Genomic DNA, 18087 nt, shown 5'->3' with positions numbered 1-18087 from the left:
CTGGGCTCAACCGGTATCTGGTGGTAGGCGTTAACCAGATACACTTTGCTGAAGATGGTGCACCCATCCAGATTAGATGCGAAATCTTGAATATGGGGAATTGGATAGCTGTCATGCATGGTTTGAGCATTGAGAGCACGGTAATCTGTACACGGACGCCAATCATTCGGATCCTTCTTTGGTACCAAATGCAGCAGCGAAGCCCAAGCACTGAATGAAGGACTAATAATGCCGAGTTGCAGTATACGCTGAAACTCCCGTTTAGCGACGGCAAGACGCTCGTCGAACAAGAGGCGAGGACGGGAAGAAACTGGGGGACCACGTGGGATAATATGGTGAGAACCAGTATGGTTGGAACCTTGTTTAAACTGCAAGTTTTCGTGACCTCGGGAAACTCGGCCAAGATTCTCTGGTAAGCACTTGACGGTCATCGTCACCATCAACCTATTTTATCTCCACTGCAGGACGAAGGCCTCTCCCTGCGATCGCCAATCACCCTTGTCCTGCGCCAACCGATTCCAACTAGAGCCTGCCAATTTCTTAATTCCACCACCGCACCTAGTCTTCCGACGTCCTCGACTCCGCTTCCCTTCTCTTGGAACCCATTCTTTAACCATAATGGTCAACCAGTTATCTAACCTATGCATCACGTGACCTCCCCACTCCATTTCTGTTTCTTAATCTGAATTAGAATATCGGCTATCCCTGTTTGCTCTCTGATCCCCACTTCACTCTTTTCCTCTCTCTTAATCCTACGCCTAACATTCTTCGCTCCATCGCTCTTTGCGCGGTCCTAAACTTGTTTGCTAGCTTCTTTGTCAGTCTCCAAGGTTGTGCCCCATATGTCAGCACCGGTAGAATGCATTTATTATACGTCTTTCTTTTCAATGATAATGGTAAGCTTCCAGTCAGGATCTGACAATGTCTGCGGAATGCACCCTGTTACGTTTCGCCTACAACGCGCGGTATAGCCGGCGCGGATGCAACGGACGCCGGGGCTTCGTTCAAAGCGGCGGACATTTTGGCCCGTTCGGCGCCGCTGCTACGCCTCCCCGCCAAGCGCGTCCAGGCATGTTCCAATGCCACGTGTCTTCGTGTGCGCGTGTGTGTGTGTGTGCATGTTGGTGCCCATGCTTGTCAAAGCGCGGCAGCCGGGGAGAGGAGCTCCCCCAACTGTGAAGCGAGGAGGTCTGATCGGCGCCGGCCCGGCGGATGCGTCACCTACTCGTCTCAACGTGCCCGAGCGGCGCATCACGGGCGCCTCTATCAAGGCGTTCCTTCTTGCCCTCAACTGCGAGAGTATAAAAGCAGCTGCCCCCGGACGCCAAGAGAGAGGCTCCGATTTCATCCGTCGAGTAACGTGCTCTCCCGTCTCTCCACTTCGGTCGACCTGACCGGCCGCTCTTTTGCGATGCTAGAATAAACAAGTTGTTCTGTTAGCAGTCGACTCATGCTTTGCACGGACCTTCGGATGCTTCCAGTTGTGCCCCAGGCCGCCAGGCCAACGCTACCCTTGGGGCTTGCAACCCATTTGCAACAACGGGCGTCAGCACTGAGATTCCAACAACTGTCTGCCAGCGGTGAGATTGCGACAACGGAGGCCAGCAGCGAAGATATGCGGTTGACTGTATGCTGAGCAGCACAACGACCATCCGGGAGCAGTGCAACGAGCCCTGTGTGATGACTGGTTGCCTGCAGCGGAACGACTGCGCTGAATTCTTGGCTGCGAGGTTTGGTGAGTGCGGGACTTTCTTCTTCTGAGTTTTGCCAGGCTTTTGTTAGTGTCAGAAACAGAGCTGGTAATTGTGGTTGTCGTTGCTGCCGGGTTAGTTTGCGGCAAGACAATAGTAGGCAGTAGAGAAAGCAGCATTCAGAGCAGCCATGGATTTGAAGTCGTTGCGCAAACCGAAATTGCTGGAGCTTGCAAGAGAGTTGGGTCTGGATGTCTCAGACAAACTCAGAAAACCAGAACTGCTAAGGGCTATTCTTGAGTTAGAAGCGGAGGATGACGAGCTGTCGGAATGCCTTGAGACCATTGAGGAGAGGGCAATAAGACAGGAGCGTGAACTTAAAGAACAGAAACAGAAAGAGAAAGATGAGCGTGAACGAAAAGAACAGAAAGAAAAAGATGAGCGTGAACGAAAAGAACAGAAAGAAAAAGAAGAGCGTGAACAAAAAAAAAAAGAAGAGCGTGAACGTAAAGAACAGATAGAACGAGAGCAATAAGAGAAAGAAAAAGAGCGCGACCGTCAACACGCTTGGGAAATGAAGCGTCTCGAGATTGAGATGGAACGCGCTCGTAATGGAAGTCAGGCACACAGTGCAGGAGAACGAGTATTGTTCAAAATGACTGACCTGATGCGGCCGTTTAAGCTTGGAGAGGACATTGGTTTGTTCCTGGTTAACTTTGAGCGAACGTGCGAGAAGCAGGGGTTCTCTCGGGAAACGTGGCCACAGCGCTTGCTCACTTTGTTACCCGGCGAGGCGGCCGACGTAGTCGCTCGCTTGACGAGAGAGGAGGCAGAGGATTTCGACCAAGTGAAATCGAGTCTGCTAAAAAAGTACAGGCTGTCAGCGGAGGCGTTCCGTCGGAAGTTTCGGGAAAATGAGAAAGGCAAAAGTGAGTCATATACAGAGTTTGCCTACAGGCTTATGTCAAACATGCAGGAGTGGCTCAAGGAAGAGAAAGCGTTTGGTGACCACGAGAAAGTTCTGCAGTGTTTCGGGCTGGAACAGTTTTATAGTCGGTTACCTGAGAACGTGCGGTACTGGGTCTTGGATAGGCCAGACGTTTGTACGGTGGCTAAAGCCGCCGAGCTAGCCGAGGAGTTTGTGACGCGTCGGGCTCGCGGAGCTAAGGACGGTCAAAAGGGTGAATTTGGCTCCAAGTTTGAGAGGCCGAAGTTCACGCCCATGAGATTAAAGGGGGACACACGTAGTGCGGATGCGAGTGAAAGCAGTCCGACAGAACGTAAGGAGACGGCGGCAGCCGAAGCCGAACGAAGAAAGCGGTTCGAGACGAGGCAAGCGCGCGTGTGTTATACGTGCCAGAAGCCGGGTCACGTTTCGGCGCAGTGTCCGGAAACAAAAACAAAAGTCGTGTTTTTGTCATTATGCAGCACTGACGAGAACATGAAGCTTCTCGAGCCTTACATGCGAGACCTCCTCGTGAACGGGAAAGAGTGCTGAGTGCTTCGCGATTCCGCAGCTACGATGGATGTAGTTCACCCCTCTTACGTAGAACCCGATATGTTCACGGGCGAGTGCGCATGGATCAAGCAAGCCGTGGAAGCTCATAGCGTGTGTCTGCCCGTAGCAAAAGTGCTTATTGAAGGACCTTTCGGAGCGCTTGAGACGGAGGCCGCAGTGTCATCTATGCTGCCCCCCCCCAGTACCCGTACCTATTTTCGAACAGGTCCGATCACCTCCTGCGCGAGAAGGGGCTTTTGTTTGGTGAGGCTAGCGTTCAGGCCTTAACCAGATCGAAGGTTCGGGAGCTCGCTGCAAAGGCGGTAGTTGCGGGGCCGACGTTGTCGAACAATGAGAAAGGGTCAGAGGCGCAGCAAGCTGATATCCAGAGCACGCCCGAACTGAATAAAATTAAGCCTGTAGCGTTGAAGGCACCAGATGCTGGAGAGGAAACGCCCGACACGGGAAAGTTAGAAGAGCTATCAGCAGATTTGCTCATCGCGCCTACGTCAGACGGACTTAATAGGTTGCTAAAAGTCAGCCGGTCGGCTTTGATAGCCGAGCAAAAAAAGGATGGCAGCCTAGAAAACATACGCTGCATTGTCAAGGAAGGTATCGCCAAGAAAAATGCTCGCTTTGTGGAAAGAGGTGGGGTCCTGTACCGGAAGTATCTAGACCGCAGGGGAGTGGAGTTCGATCAGCTGATCGTGCCTCAATGCTATCGTCAGGATCTGTTGCGCTTGTCGCATGGGGGTTCGTGGTCCGGACACCTAGGAGTTAAGAAAACTAAGGACCGTCTCTTGCAAGAGTACTATTGGCCAGGGTGTTTTCGGGACGCAGACCACTTTGTGAAGACATGTGACACCTGTCAGCGGGTGGGCAAACCAGGGGACAAATCGAGGGCGCCGTTGAAGTTGGTACCTATCATTACGGAGCCTTTTAGACGGCTCGTTATTGATACAGTGGGACCTCTGCCGGTAACAGCCACGGGGTACAGACACATTTTGACTGTGATCTGCCCAGCGACAAAGTTCCCTGAAGCAGTGCCGCTTAAAGAACTCAGCTCAGTTGAGATAGTCAATGCACTACTGTCCATATTTGCACGAGTTGGTTTTCCTGCGGAAATCCAGTCAGACCAGGGCACGGTGTTTACGAGCGCTTTGACGACAGCCTTTCTCGAAAGGTGCGGGGTAAAGCTGTTACACAGCTCAGTGTACCGCCCACAGTCGAATTCCGTTGAGAAGCTCCACTCCGTCATGAAGCGCGTGTTGAGAGCATTGTGTTTTGAACAACAAACTGACTGGGAGCTGTGTCTGCCTGGGGTGATGTTTGCATTAAGGACTGCGCCGCATGCGGCTACGGGGTTTTCGCCAGCTGAGCTGGTGTACGGTCGCTCGCTGCGATCTCCGCTTCGCATGCTTCGAGAATCGTGGGAAGGCAGGGGCGACGACCCAGTCGTGGTGGAGTACGTGCTTAAGCTCCTCGAACGCTTAAGAAGGGCACAGGAGTTGTCAGGTGAAGCAATGGCAAAGGCCCAGCAGAGGGCCAAGGTTTATTATGATCGGACAGCCAGGGCCCGTCGTTTTGAGGTGGGCGATGAGGTCATGATATTGCGCACATCGCTAAAAAACAAACTAGACGTGCAGTGGGAGGGCCCAGCACGAATTGTTCAAAAACTGTCGGACGTCAACTACGTGGTGAGTCTGCCAGGAAAGCGGAAAGCACAGCAAGTTTACCACTGTAATCTGCTCAAACCCTATAAACAACGGGAAGCAGTGGTGTGCACGATGGTAAACGTTCCCGAAGAGCTTCCGGTCGAGCTTCCGGGACTAGGCTCAGTGACGAACAGGAAAGACACCGATCAAGTCATTAGTGACTTAATCAGTAAAGCATCGCTGTCGCCTGAGCAGAAAACCGAACTACACCAGCTCTTACAAGAGTTTCAAGGTCTGTTCTCTGAGAGGCCTGGTAGGACTTCTGACCTTACTCATGACATAGAACTTACCTCCCCAGAGCCAGTACGATCCAAGGCGTACCGGGTGTCACCCCGCCAGAGCGATATTATGGAGGCTGAGGTAAAGAAAATGCTACAGATCGGTGTTATTGAGGCGGGTGAGAGTGATTATACCTCCCCTTTGATTTTAGTTGAGGTACCGGGCAAGGAACCTCGTCCTTGCGTCGACTACCGCAGGCTTAATTCCATCACTAAGGATCAAATTTATCCGATCCCTAACATCGAGGAGCGCCTTGAGAAAGTTAGTAGCGCTCAGTTTATTTCCACCCTAGATCTTGTCAGGGGTTATTGGCAGGTTCCACTTACAGAAGAGGCTAGTAGGTATGCGGCGTTCATTTCACCAATGGGAACGTTCCGTCCTATAGTTTTGAGTTTTGGTTTGAAGAACGCGCCATACTGCTTTTCAAGCCTCATGGATAAAGTGTTGCGGGGACAGCAAGAATTCGCTTTACCGTATCTAGACGACGTAGCGATATTCTCCGCATCCTGGCCTGAGCATATGGCCCACTTGCGGGCAGTGCTAACCCGCCTGCGCAATGCGGGCTTGACAGTCAAGGCTCCCAAGTGCCAGTTAGCACAGGCCGAGGTTGTCTACCTCGGTCACGTGATTGGACGGGGTCGTCGCCGCCCCTCTGAAATAAAGGTGGCCGCTGTGCGAGACTTCCCGCAACCGCGCACGAAGACCGACATTCGGTCGTTCTTAGGTGTCGCCGGCTACTATCAGAGGTACATCCCCAGGTACTCTGATATCGCGGCTCCCCTGACGGATGCTCTAAGAAAAACAGAGCCCCAAACAGTCGTATGGGACGAGGCAAAGGAAAGAGCTTTTAGCGCCCTAAAGAGCGCCCTAACAAGCCAGCCTGTGCTACGATCGCCAGACTACACAAAAGGGTTCGTTGTTCAGTGCGATGCTAGTGAGCGAGGCATGGGCGTTGTACTGTGCCAACGGGAAAATGGAGAAGTAGAACACCCCGTCCCGTATGCTAGTCGTAAGCTGACCAGTCGTGAGCAGGCGTACAGCGCCACCGAGAAAGGGTGTGCGTGTATCGTGTGGGCCGTTCAGAAATTGTCATGCTACCTAGCCGGCTCGAGGTTTATCATTGAGACGGATCACTGCCCTCTCCAATGGCTGCAGACCATCTCTCCCAAAAATGGCCGCCTCCTGCGCTGGAGCCTCGCTTTGCAACAATATTCCTTTGAGGTGCGTTACAAAAAGGGGAGTCTCAACGGTAACGCCGATGGCTTAAGTCGGAGCCCCTAACGTAAGAATCAGCCTCAAAGTTATTTGTTACTGATGTTTTCTTCCTGAGGCAGGATTTTTAACATATTGCTTTTGTGTAGTGTTTCAAAGTGATGACGTGCTTTCTAGTGCAATTTTCCAATTTGTGGACGCGTTCTGAGTGCTGCTAGACTACTGTAAGGAACTAGGCAGTGGTATAAAAGGGGAAAGAGCCTGGCAGGGCTTAGTGAGAGTTGTGCCGTGCTTGCTGACTGAGCGGTTGAGTTTCAGCGTAGTTCTAACGCTTGCTGGGAACGACAACAAAATGGCAACTCTCCCGAAGTCACTTTGCAGTGTCCTGTGTGAACCTGAACGTGAGAGCGAGGCCTTCTCGGTGCGCTGCGCTCAAGAAACGCCGAGGGACGACCGACTTCGGTTGCGAGCATCGTCGAGCGACATCCCTCCGGACAGCGGATGCAGTCCCCTGACCATCGGGATCTCCTTCCCCCGGCGGGGCGGTCTGTTACGTTTCGCCTACAACGCGCGGTATAGCCGGCGCGGATGCAACGGACGCCGGGGCTTCGTTCAAAGCGGCGGACATTTTGGCCCGTTCGGCGCCGCTGCTACGCCTCCCCGCCAAGCGCGTCCAGGCATGTTCCAATGCCACGTGTCTTCGTGTGCGCGCGTGTGTGTGTGTGCATGTTGGTGCCCATGCTTGTCAAAGAGCGGCAGCCGGGGAGAGGAGCTCCCCCAACTGTGAAGCGAGGAGGTCTGATCGGCGCCGGCCCGGCGGATGCGTCACCTACTCGTCTCAACGTGACCGAGCGGCGCATCACGGGCGCCTCTATCAAGGCGTTCCTTCTTGCCCTCAACTGCGAGAGTATAAAAGCAGCTGCCCCCGGACGCCAAGAGAGAGGCTCCGATTTCATCCGTCGAGTAACGTGCTCTCCCGTCTCTCCACTTCGGTCGACCTGACCGGCCGCTCTTTTGCGATGCTAGAATAAACAAGTTGTTCTGTTAGCAGTCGACTCATGCTTTGCTCGGACCTTCGGATGCTTCCAGTTGTGCCCCAGGCCGCCAGGCCAACGCTACCCTTGGGGCTTGCGACCCATTTGCAACAACGGGCGTCAGCACTGAGATTCCAACAACCCCAACCCCTTTTTATTCTTGTGTAAATTTCCTTCTCATGATCAGGGTACCCATTGAGTAATTGACCTAGGTAAACGTACTCCTTCACACACTCTAGAGGCTGACTGGCGATCCTAAACTCTTGTTCCCTTGCACGGCTATTGATCATTATCTTTGTCTTTTGCATATTAATATTCGACCCCACTCGTATACTCTCTCTGTTAAGGTCCTCAATCATTTGTTATAACTCGTTCCCAGTGTTGCTGAACAGGACAATGTCATTTGCAAATCGAGGACTGCTGAGATATTCGCCATTGATCCTCACTCCTAAGCCTTCCCTGTTTAATAGCTTGAATACTTCCAAGCACGCAGTGAAATGCATTCCAGAAATTGTCTGGCCTGGTTCTTTATAGGTATCTTCCTACTTTTCTTGTGTAGACTTAAGGCAGCTGTAGGACCTCTGTAGATATTTTCCAAGGTTTTTACGTAAGCTTTCTGTACTCCTTGATTACGTAATGCCTCTGTGACTGTTGGTATCTCTACTGAATCAAATGCCTTTTGGTAATCAATGAAAGCCGTATAGAGAGGCTGATTGTACTCTGCGGATTTCTCGATTACCTCATTGATGACATGGATATGATCCATTGTAGAGTATCCCTTCCTGAAACCAACCTGTTCCCTTGGTTGACTGGAGTATAGTGTTGCCCTTATTCTATTGGAGATCATCTTGGTGAATATCTTATATAACACTAGAAGCAAGGTAATGGGCCTATAAGTTTTCAATTCTTTAACGTCTCCCTTTTTGTGGTTTAGTATAGTATTGGCATTCTTCCAGTTCTGTGGGACCCTTGAAGTCGATATACAGTTCGTATAGAGGGCCACCAGTTTTTCAAGGATTATGTCTCCTACATCTTTGATTAAATCGACTGGTAGCCCATCTTCTCCTGCCGCTTTTCCCCGTTTCATGTCTTGCAAGGCCCTTCTAATCGCGTCGCTAGATATAGGAGGAGTTTCTGCAACCTGTTCATTACTGCTTCGAATGTAGGTGTCGTGAATCTTCTGGGCACTGTAAAGGTCAGTATAAAATTCTTCCACTGCTTTTACTATATCTCCGAGATTGCTGACGATATTACCCTGCTTATCTTTCAACGCATACATCTTGGTTTATCCGATGCCACGTTTCCTTCTCACCGATTTCAGGCTCCGTCCATTTTTGACTGGTTCCTAAGTCTTTCTCACGTTACAATTTCGAACATCCCTTATTTTCTCCTTGTTGATCAGTTTTGACAGTTCTGCGAAATCGGTCTGATCACTTAAGTTGGACACTCTCATTCTTTGTCGTTTGTTTATTAGGTGATTTGTTACTTGGCAGAGCTTACCTGCTGGTTGCCTTGGTGCCTTACCTACTGCTTCAAATGCTGCTTCTGAAGCTAGACTAGTTACCGTTTCATTAAAGTGTGTAAATGCCAGTGCGCAATCTACTCGCGATAGAAGTCCAACGACCGATAGATGAGTAATGTAAAAAGACCAGAAATCGGAACCGATGATGGGATGGATGACGTCGGCGATGAAGAAAACCTAGCGGAATGTGCGTCGTAATCTGAAGTCAATGGTAAGTGAACGAAGCCCGTATGTCGCTATGGTAGAGACGTTAGCGGTGCGTAAGGCTGTTCGCAAGGCTTCGTTGTTAGTAAAACGTTTATTAATATAATCATAAAAAGTTTCTGCCCCCAGGAAGTGGACCCATCAGGGCAGGGGGAGGGACAAAGGGGAAGGTCAGTTCAGATATTATTGATCATTTTTTAGTCTTGTATAAATCGAAGTAATGACTGGAATATGAGGCGCCGGCTCTCGGTGGGGACCAGTGGGAAGGCGCCGGGCGTCCAAATCTTGAGGCCTAAGAGTAGGCGGGAGGGTGGCTATCGCTCTTTTCCGGTGCACGGCGGGAGCCCATAGTATATATTGCTGATTCGGCAGCTGGTTCCCTGGACAGGAACGGCAAGTGGCTGATTGCCAGTTGTGGAGGCGCATCCTGGCGCGGCGGGCTGGTCTCTCTGCTGTCTCCGTGACAATACGTCACAGGCGTGTGTCTTCAGCACGGGTAAACTTCCCTGGCAGAGGCGTAAGATTTGCTTGGAGGATGCTCTGAAGCGCGGCCCTTCGAGCCGCCTTCGCCACTGCCAGGACTATGTCGGGGTCGATGGAGTATGGGTCTTTAGGCACTTGTGGCCGAGTCTCTGAGGGGCAGGAAAGAAGCTCCCTCACCAGTGAGTCCGCCATTCGGTTGTCAGCGGCCCAAGCGTGACCTGGCATCCATGCAAGGCGGACAGTGTGGCCAGTCTCGTCGGTGATTCGCAGCACCCGGTGTAACGAGTGAGCAACACCATTGCAGGAGTCGAGCCGGGCTCAGACCTTTATCGAGGCCTGCAAGCCTCTGTAAACTGTGATAATTGAAGGCATCAAAAGGAGGCGTGGGGACGGCGTCGCATGCAGCGAATATCGCACCCAGTTCCGCCATTAATAGGCCATTGCAGGCAGGGCTGCAGGAGGAGTGGGCCGCAGCGGTACGTGGACAAATGGCTGAAGCTGTATCACTGATGGCGGTGTCGGGGGAGACAGTGTGGTGATGGGGAGGAGCGTCTCGAATTGTTTCATGCCGTGGTACGTAAGACAACTGCCTGTCTGCGTGATTGCCATTCACGTTTTGGGAAATTGGTACAAAGTCTCCGGTCAGGGGACAATACTACGGATCAGGAAAAGAGGGCAGAGGCGTTGAGGAAACTGGAAGATGAAGAAGCGAGAGGATGCTACGACCGAATATATTGGATGTTATATGATTGGAATTAATGGGAGTGCTTGGCAGCCTCGGCTATTGCCGCGATCGGATTAATCTAGGCCATTTCGACAAGGTGGTGTAAGGGTGTGAAACGCGGCAGGCCGGTGTCAACCCTCATGGCTTCGTGGTTGAGCGATTCGAGTTTTTGTCGCTACTTTTGGATAAGGCTAAAAGTTATAGCCGTATACAGCACGAGAAATTAGTAGAGTAGTCACGAGGTGACGGAGAGTTCGCTCCTCAATTCCCCAGTTTTTGGACGTGATGCGGTGCATTAGGTGGAGTATCTGATGCCACGTCCGAGTGATGTTGCAAAGCCATGATGCTGCACCACCATCTGCATCGATGTAGTTGTCTTGAACTCGAACCCTGTCTTGCTGAGATATTTGCTCACCATCAAAAGTGAACGAAAATTCGCGAGGCAGCACGGGCTGCTTTCGTGTCGAGTACTACGAAGTTAGTTTTGTCACCAGAAGACATGAGTCCGACAGCCTTTAGAAATGTAGCAATGACGTTGAGTCCGGCTTGAATGGCATCGGACTGGTCGCCGTCGGAGCCCCCGGTTGGTCCATATTGTGACATCATCCGCGTGCAAATTGAAGCGAAGTCCAGGTATCTCAGCCAGGCGATAGCAGAGCGGTGCCATCACCAAGTTGAACAATAACAGCGAGAGGACTGCGACTTGCGGCACTCCCACTCGTGATTCCTTCGGTGCGGAGAGTATTTACCTTACGGTAACTGAAAATTCACGGTCATATAGAAAGTCGCGTATATATGCCCACGTTTTGCCTGTGATACCGGCGCCAGTTGTGGAAGCGAGGATCCAGGGGTCAGGTGCGGAGTTAAACGCCTTGCGGATGTCGACCGTAACCAAAAGCTTCACATCCAAGCGATGGCGAGTGTGTAGGAAGTCCTGCGAGTAGTGCCAAACTATCTTGTGTGCTGTGCCGATGGCAGAAGCCAGTTTCGCAGGCACGGAGGATGCTGTTGCTTTCGATCTGCCAGTCAAGGCGACTCAGTGCCATTTTTTCCATAAGCTTTCCGGCCAGGGAAGTCAATGATATAGGCCGAAGGTTGCTCAGAACAGAGGATGATTTTCCGGGTTTGGGAATGGGGATGACCGTTGATAGCTGCCATGAATCGGGCAGCTTTCCATTGTCACAAACCTAATTAAAATAACAAGAGGGTCCTCAAGGGTATTATCGGGAAGGTTGCGGAGCATAGCGCATGTAATGCCATCCGGGGCTGGTGCGCTGGACGTCTTGCTCGAAAGCACTGCAGCCTGAAGTTCCGCCTTAGTGAAAGCTGAGCTCATACCATCGTCCATCGTAGGCCGGCTTGGGTTCGAAGTAATATTCGAAGGATGATATGAGGGTGGGAGGGTTCATTGGGGAAAAACGGTTCCGGCGATGTTTGCAACTTCTTGTGCGGTGATTCCGAGGGAAAGAGCTAGGTCTTCTCTTGCTGTGCAAAGGCGGGTGCATTGGCATGGTCCTCACAAGGGGCTTAGAATGGCGACCACTTCTGGATGGGGCCACCGCACTAACCTGCGCGCCCGTGTCAGTAAGGAAAGACATGGCCTCAATCTTGTGCCAACTGTAAGCAGGCGGCTAGCTCGAGGGAAAGGTCATGTGTGGCCGTCAGTGATCCCCCTTGTCGTTTTCCGACCAGGTATAAAGTATCGTGCGCTTCCTAGTCCGATGTGCAAAGCGCAGGTGATACCAGCAGGTTCGCTGGAACTGAGGGATCCTTGCCCTCGACGACGAAAAGACGACGCAACAGTTCCACGCGAAAAGACGACGAAGCACGCGGACTTGAAGAGCGCTGGCGTCGTCAGGGCTCGTGAACTGAAGAAATGGCAGCCGTTGGGTCGTCAATGCTCGCTTCGAGCTGGGCGACTGCTAAGAGCTCACACTTTGTCGCGACGACAGAAACAGAAGGATCGGCAGCCTCGTCAGTCTTATCGGCGAGTTCGGCCAGGCGGTCTACGTCGTGTCATCAGCGGCGGCAAAGACGAGGCGAACAGTTTAGGGAAGGCGCTGCAGGAAAAGTTCCTTGAGCGAAGTGCTGTGAGTGTTGATGTTACCTTCGCTCAAGAGCTGCCCGCATACGGTGCAGCATTTGGGAGGGTGTCTGTCGACAAGTTCTTCGCTGGTCAAAAGTTTTATCAGCCGAGTGCATTCCGAAGCTACGGTACGCGCCAGGATATTTGCCTTGAGGCGCTCATACAGGTTTTCGCCCAAAGGTTCGGTGAGGACTCGGTGAAGCCGTTGACTACTTCGCGTGGTTGTGACGAGATCACTTTGTACAACTACGTCGTCTGCGAAGTGATTCGGTGCAGGTGGAATTGCGCACCTGCCTGTGGAAACCACACCTGGGGATTCTGCGTCCAAAAGAGTGGAAGCTGAAATCGAACCTCCGCGAAATCTTTGAGGCGAGGGCTTGACTCGGTTGATGGGCTCGACGCGACGAGGGGTTGATGTGCAGCATTGTTGCTAGGTTCGGTCATGCTTAAGTCCTAGGTCACGCTGTAGAGCACTAAACGAAAGAAGACCGACACGTAAGCTCCAGAGCTGATACTGAAGCCTACGCCTCACTACCTTTTTTTATTTCACTCGTTGTTCTTGCTGTGAGCGTCCTGTGGCATTGTACCAGATGTGGCCGCTACAAGAAAATGAAGCCTTGGAAATCATCAAAAAAATTAGCTGTGGTTGGAATTGAAATGTAGAAAACAAGAAGGAAAAGGGAAATGAAGGTAACCCGCCGTGGTTGCTTAGTTACTATAGTGTTGGGCTGCTGAGCCCGAGGTCGCTGGATCGAATCCCGGCCGCGGCGGCCGCATTTCGATGGGGGCGAAAACACCCGTGTACTTAGACTTAAGTGCACGTTAAAGAATCACACGTGGTCCAAATTTCCGGAGTCCCCCGATACGGCGTGCCTCATAATAAGAAAGTGGTTTTTGACACGTAAAACCCCATAATTTTAAGTGAAGGTAGATGAAAAGATAACATGCCACCGGTGGGAAGCGAATCCACAACCCCATATTACGTGCGCGTTGCCCTATCAATTGTGCTGCGGCACCGGCTATCGATGTGTCCCCTAACTTGGGTATCTATATTTACTATATCCATCTCTAGGAGTGTCAACCAGCACCACGGTGAGCGGATGTAGAATATTTTTTTTGCCCGCTAGCGTCACGTAACACGTGAACTTAGGAGCGCAGGCACGTGGCTAGTAAACCATCGCATGCTGCCTAATGACATTAATGCTGCCGGATTAGGTCACTGAGCAGTGATGCTAAGCAAGAACCCATGCAAACACCGTTTCGCTGAATGTCGCTCACTTCATTCAAGGATACAAAAATGGATTGAGGGTACATGATTAAAAGGCCATAAAATCACCGACATTCATACTTTTCTAAAACCCTGTTTTCCAAAACAGACACAGAAGAAGAAAGAAATTTGCCTAAATTCCCAACGACTTCTGTACTCACTCCGCGCAACGCATTTCGGCGGCTGGCCTCTCCACGTTCCGAAATCGCAGCGCAGATCTCCATCCTCCAGTACGAATGGTGTTTCACATTCATAAGCTGCAAGCGAGCCATGTGAAACATCCTGATGTGGCCGTGGCCTACCGCCCGTCACACGATGAAGAAGCTCTTCGAAGCGACAGCCAACTGCATAGAACGAGACACAGAAAGGGCGGGATGTTAGTTAAAATTCGGCTGAGGCCTCTTCAACACTCCGTAGCTAATCGCACTAAGCTTGCAATCTTCATTTCTGCTTCTTTTTATTATTTGTTGAATGATTGTTGTTTTTATGTGTTGATTGTTTGTTGAATGAATGTTGAATTTTATGGTTTTGTTGAATTGACTCGTGACAGACCGACGAGCATTAATTGCTATACAGAGTGTTTATTTGTGTCGATAAATATTGTATTCACTAGAGCAAGATATGTGCGCTACGCAAAATAAACATCAGCTTACGTGTACTCTATTTTTATCTTTGCTCTGGAGCTTTGAATCTGCTGCGATTTCGGAATAGCAGGCTCTTTAAAAGGAACATCATTCACCGAGACACAAATAAAGAGCCAAAATACTTTTTTATATACAATAATGAGTTATTGCTCCAAATTCTTACCCTATTAATACACATTTTTACGTAATGTCTGAAAATGTGACGGATATAGTCTTAGATAAAACTTTAGCTCCAGCACACAAGGACTGATGGGAGACGTATACAGTGCGGTGTGCTAGGTGCACTTGAGAACACAGGTGGTTTATCCGTCCATAGCTTCTTAAATTTGCTTCGCTTTTGCCGCAATTAATAATATTTGGGGTTTTACGTGCCAAAACCACTTTCTGATTATGAGGCACGCCGTAGTGGAGGACTCCGGAAATTTTGACCACCTGGGGTTCTTTAACGTGCACCTAAATCTAAGCACACGGGTGTTTTCGCATTTCGCCCCCATCGAAATGCGGCCGCCGTGACCGGGATTCGATCCCGCGACCTCGTGCTCAGCAGCCCAACACCATAGCCACTGAGCAACCACGGCGGGTTTGCCGCAATTCTACATATACCGAATGAAATGTATTTTTTTTTATTCAACAACAAGGAGGGTGCATTAACTCGTGTTAAGCACCTCTATTTAGCAATATATTTTTGGCATACCATGATAGTTGCTTTTTAGAAGCATTGGCTGGTTTCAGTGCTTTTAAGGTGTGCACATTAGACGATGACATTGAGGTTTTTTTTTCTCTTTTTTCTTTCATCTGGAGGCACACTGTACGGTAGATAACCCGTCAAAAGATTTTAGAGAAACCCTTAATCTACTACCACTCGCGGTTGAATCGCCCGCCAAAGGTGCACTGCAGTTTCTAGACATCAATGATCAACTGCCTGACCAAGACACGTGTTGTATTCATCAACCTAGAGCCAAAAATCACCTGTTGCCTTATAATCCCGCCCATTCAGAACTGGTTAAAAGAGTATTGCCAACGTTTGTCAAGGCAATGCCACGAAAGGGCCTTGCCACCATAAGGTATCATCATCATCATCATCATCATCATCATCATCATCATCATCATCATCATATTTTATGTCCACTGCACGACGAAGGCCTCTCTCTGCGATCTTCAATTACCCGCGGTCTTGCGCCAACCGATTCCAACTAGCGGCCGCGAATTTCCTCATTTCATCGCCCCACCTAGTCTTGTGCCGTCCTCGACTGCGCTTCCCTTCTCTCAACACCCATTCTTTAACCCTAACGGTCCACCTACGCATTACATGACCTGCCAAGCTCCATTTTTTTCTCTTAATGTCAATTCGAATATCGGCTATACCCGTTAGCTCGCTGATCTAAAGCGCTCTCTTTCTGTCTCTTAACGTTATGCCTAGCATTCTTTGTACCATCGCTCTTTGCGCGGTCCTTAACTTGTTCTCAAGCTTCTTTGTTGGTCTCCAAGTTTCTTCCCCATATGTTAGCACCAGTAAAATGCACTGAATCTACAGCTTCCTTTTTAATGATAATGGTAAGCTTCCAGTCAGGAGCTCACAATGTCTGCCCTATGCGCTCCAACCCTTTTTTATTCTTCTGTAAATTTCCTTCTAATGATCAGGGTTACCTGTGATTAGTTGACCTAGGTAAACGTACCCCTTCACAGACTCTAGAGGCTGACTTGCGATCTTGAACTCTTGTTCCCTTGCCCGGTTATTTATCATTATCTTTGTCTTCTGCATATCAATCTCCAGCCCCACTCTTACACTCTCCCTGTTAAGGTCCTCAGTCATTTGTTACAACTCGTCTACTGTGTTGCTGAACAGGACAATGTCATTTTCAAACCGAAAGTTGCCGAGATATTCGCCGTTGATCCTTATTGCTAAGCCTTCCCAGTTTAAAAGCTTGAATACTTCTTCCAAGCACGCAGTGCATAGCACTGGTGAGATTGTGTCTCCTTGTCTGACCCATTTATTTATAGGTATCTTCCTACTTGTGGAGAATTAAGGTAGCGGTGGAATCTGTAGATATTTTCCAAGATATTTACGTAAGCGGCCTGTACTCCTTGATTACGTAATGCCTCTATGACTGCTGATTACTTTACTGAATCAAATGCCTTTTCGCTATCTATGAAATTCATATAGAGAAGCTGAGTGTACTCTGCGGATTTCTCATTTACCTGATTAATGACATTGATGTGATCCCATGTAGAGTATCCCTTCCTGATGCCAGCCTGTTCCCTTGGGTGTAGAGTATCCCTTCCCTTATTCTATTGGAAGATATCTCGGTGAATATTTTCATTAATACTGGAGTAAGCTAATGCATGGGCCTGTAATTTTTCAATTCTTTATCGTCACCCTTCTTGTGGATTAGTATAATGTTTGCATTCTTCTGTTCTGTGGGAGCCTTGAAGTCGATAGACAGTTCGTATAGAGAGCCGTCAGTTTTTCAAGCATTAGGTCTAATCCATCTTTGAATAACTCGACCATTATTCCATCTCCGTAAGGTTTATAGAAGCCTTAAAAAAACAGTATGAACGTTTGTCTTCTCCACGGTGCCCTAAGACCGTGCAGGTATCTGTAATGGAGGCTTTCCTCAGGAGGTCTCGTACGGGAAGTGGCACCCAAGGTACAGTAAATGAACAGCTGTCAAATAGACGATAGACTGCGGTTGTGTCCCACCTGCAGAGGACGGCAAAGTCTTAAAGCCGAATGATCGCAAGACTGTCTTCGTTCTTTTCTTTGGGGGGGGGGGGGGAGGGGGCCATACAAGCTTAGCAAAGTGAGTCGGTTGACAAACCCGTGCCATAAAACTGCATCTTGGTGTTCCAAAAGACGTAGAAACCGTTTCGTTGATTGTGAAGAGGCAGTGGTGTATGAACTGCCATTTCCCTGCGGCAGGAAGGAACAGACGGCATAAGTGAGCATAGTTTAAATGCAAGGAATTACCGCGACGGTCGTTCGTCTGTTCACTATCGAGAGTGCGGCAGTGCTCCTTTGTTCAACGATTGCGTGATTCTTGCCAGACACAGAGATAAGGATCTGCGTGAAATTATAGAGGCACAGGCTATCAGGCGTAATGGTGAACGCTGTGTTTGCCCTGCGTCTGTCGACATGCTAGGTAAATAGACGGCCTTCTTGAAAGGAGCAGTACGACGCGTTATCCAAGGGTGGCGTTGTTGCGTATGGTCTTAAATGCATCAATTTCCCAGGAAATAAACTGTTGAAGTAATCACACTGCGCTATCTATGTCTCCAGCCTGTCCTTTTTTGCGGCACGAAAATCTTATCCAAGTTCGAATGCCCACACGCCCAACACACAGCAGTGCTAGGTATACAGTCCTTAATTATTTCTATACAAATATATCTGATGGATGCGCAAAGTTTTCCTTAGGTGTAAGTCGCCCACGTGCACGGCTGATTTCTCTAAATATTCGTTGAATAAGAATAGGAAAGTTACACCGCACAGCCAAGTTACGCGACGTTGAAGCTATTGCACATAATGTTTAAAGCTACTACGCCCGAATGGTACGTCGATCCCCTCGAACTCGACCCATCTGCAATGTTTATTGCAGAAAGCTGGGCTAGTGGTAACTTAGACATCTGTGACATTTCCTGCGATTGAAGGAAAAGAAGAAACACCCTGGAAAAACAGAGAAAAGACAAGACAGGGAGTACGCTGGTCTTCGACGGGTTTTACTTCCCTGAAT

The 18087-nt window shown here is 49.8% G+C and overlaps 1 protein-coding gene across 4 annotated transcripts in view; it reads right to left on the bottom strand.

Moving 5' to 3' along the window:
- Positions 1 to 18087, bottom strand: part of LOC142585534 (sushi, von Willebrand factor type A, EGF and pentraxin domain-containing protein 1-like) — a 246408-nt gene that overhangs the window by 170547 nt on the left and 57774 nt on the right. For all 4 annotated transcript variants that reach the window (XM_075696377.1, XM_075696351.1, XM_075696369.1 and 1 more), the window contains exon 10: positions 13877 to 14059. In XM_075696377.1, coding sequence (XP_075552492.1) covers positions 13877 to 14059 — 183 coding nt within the window. The remainder of the gene's footprint in view (positions 1 to 13876; positions 14060 to 18087) is intronic.

Source organism: Dermacentor variabilis, chromosome 1, assembly GCF_050947875.1.
Source record: "Dermacentor variabilis isolate Ectoservices chromosome 1, ASM5094787v1, whole genome shotgun sequence".
NCBI classification, from domain to species: domain Eukaryota; kingdom Metazoa; phylum Arthropoda; class Arachnida; order Ixodida; family Ixodidae; genus Dermacentor; species Dermacentor variabilis.
Note: the sequence above shows the minus strand (reverse complement) of the source record. Positions and strands in the feature narration are given on the sequence as shown.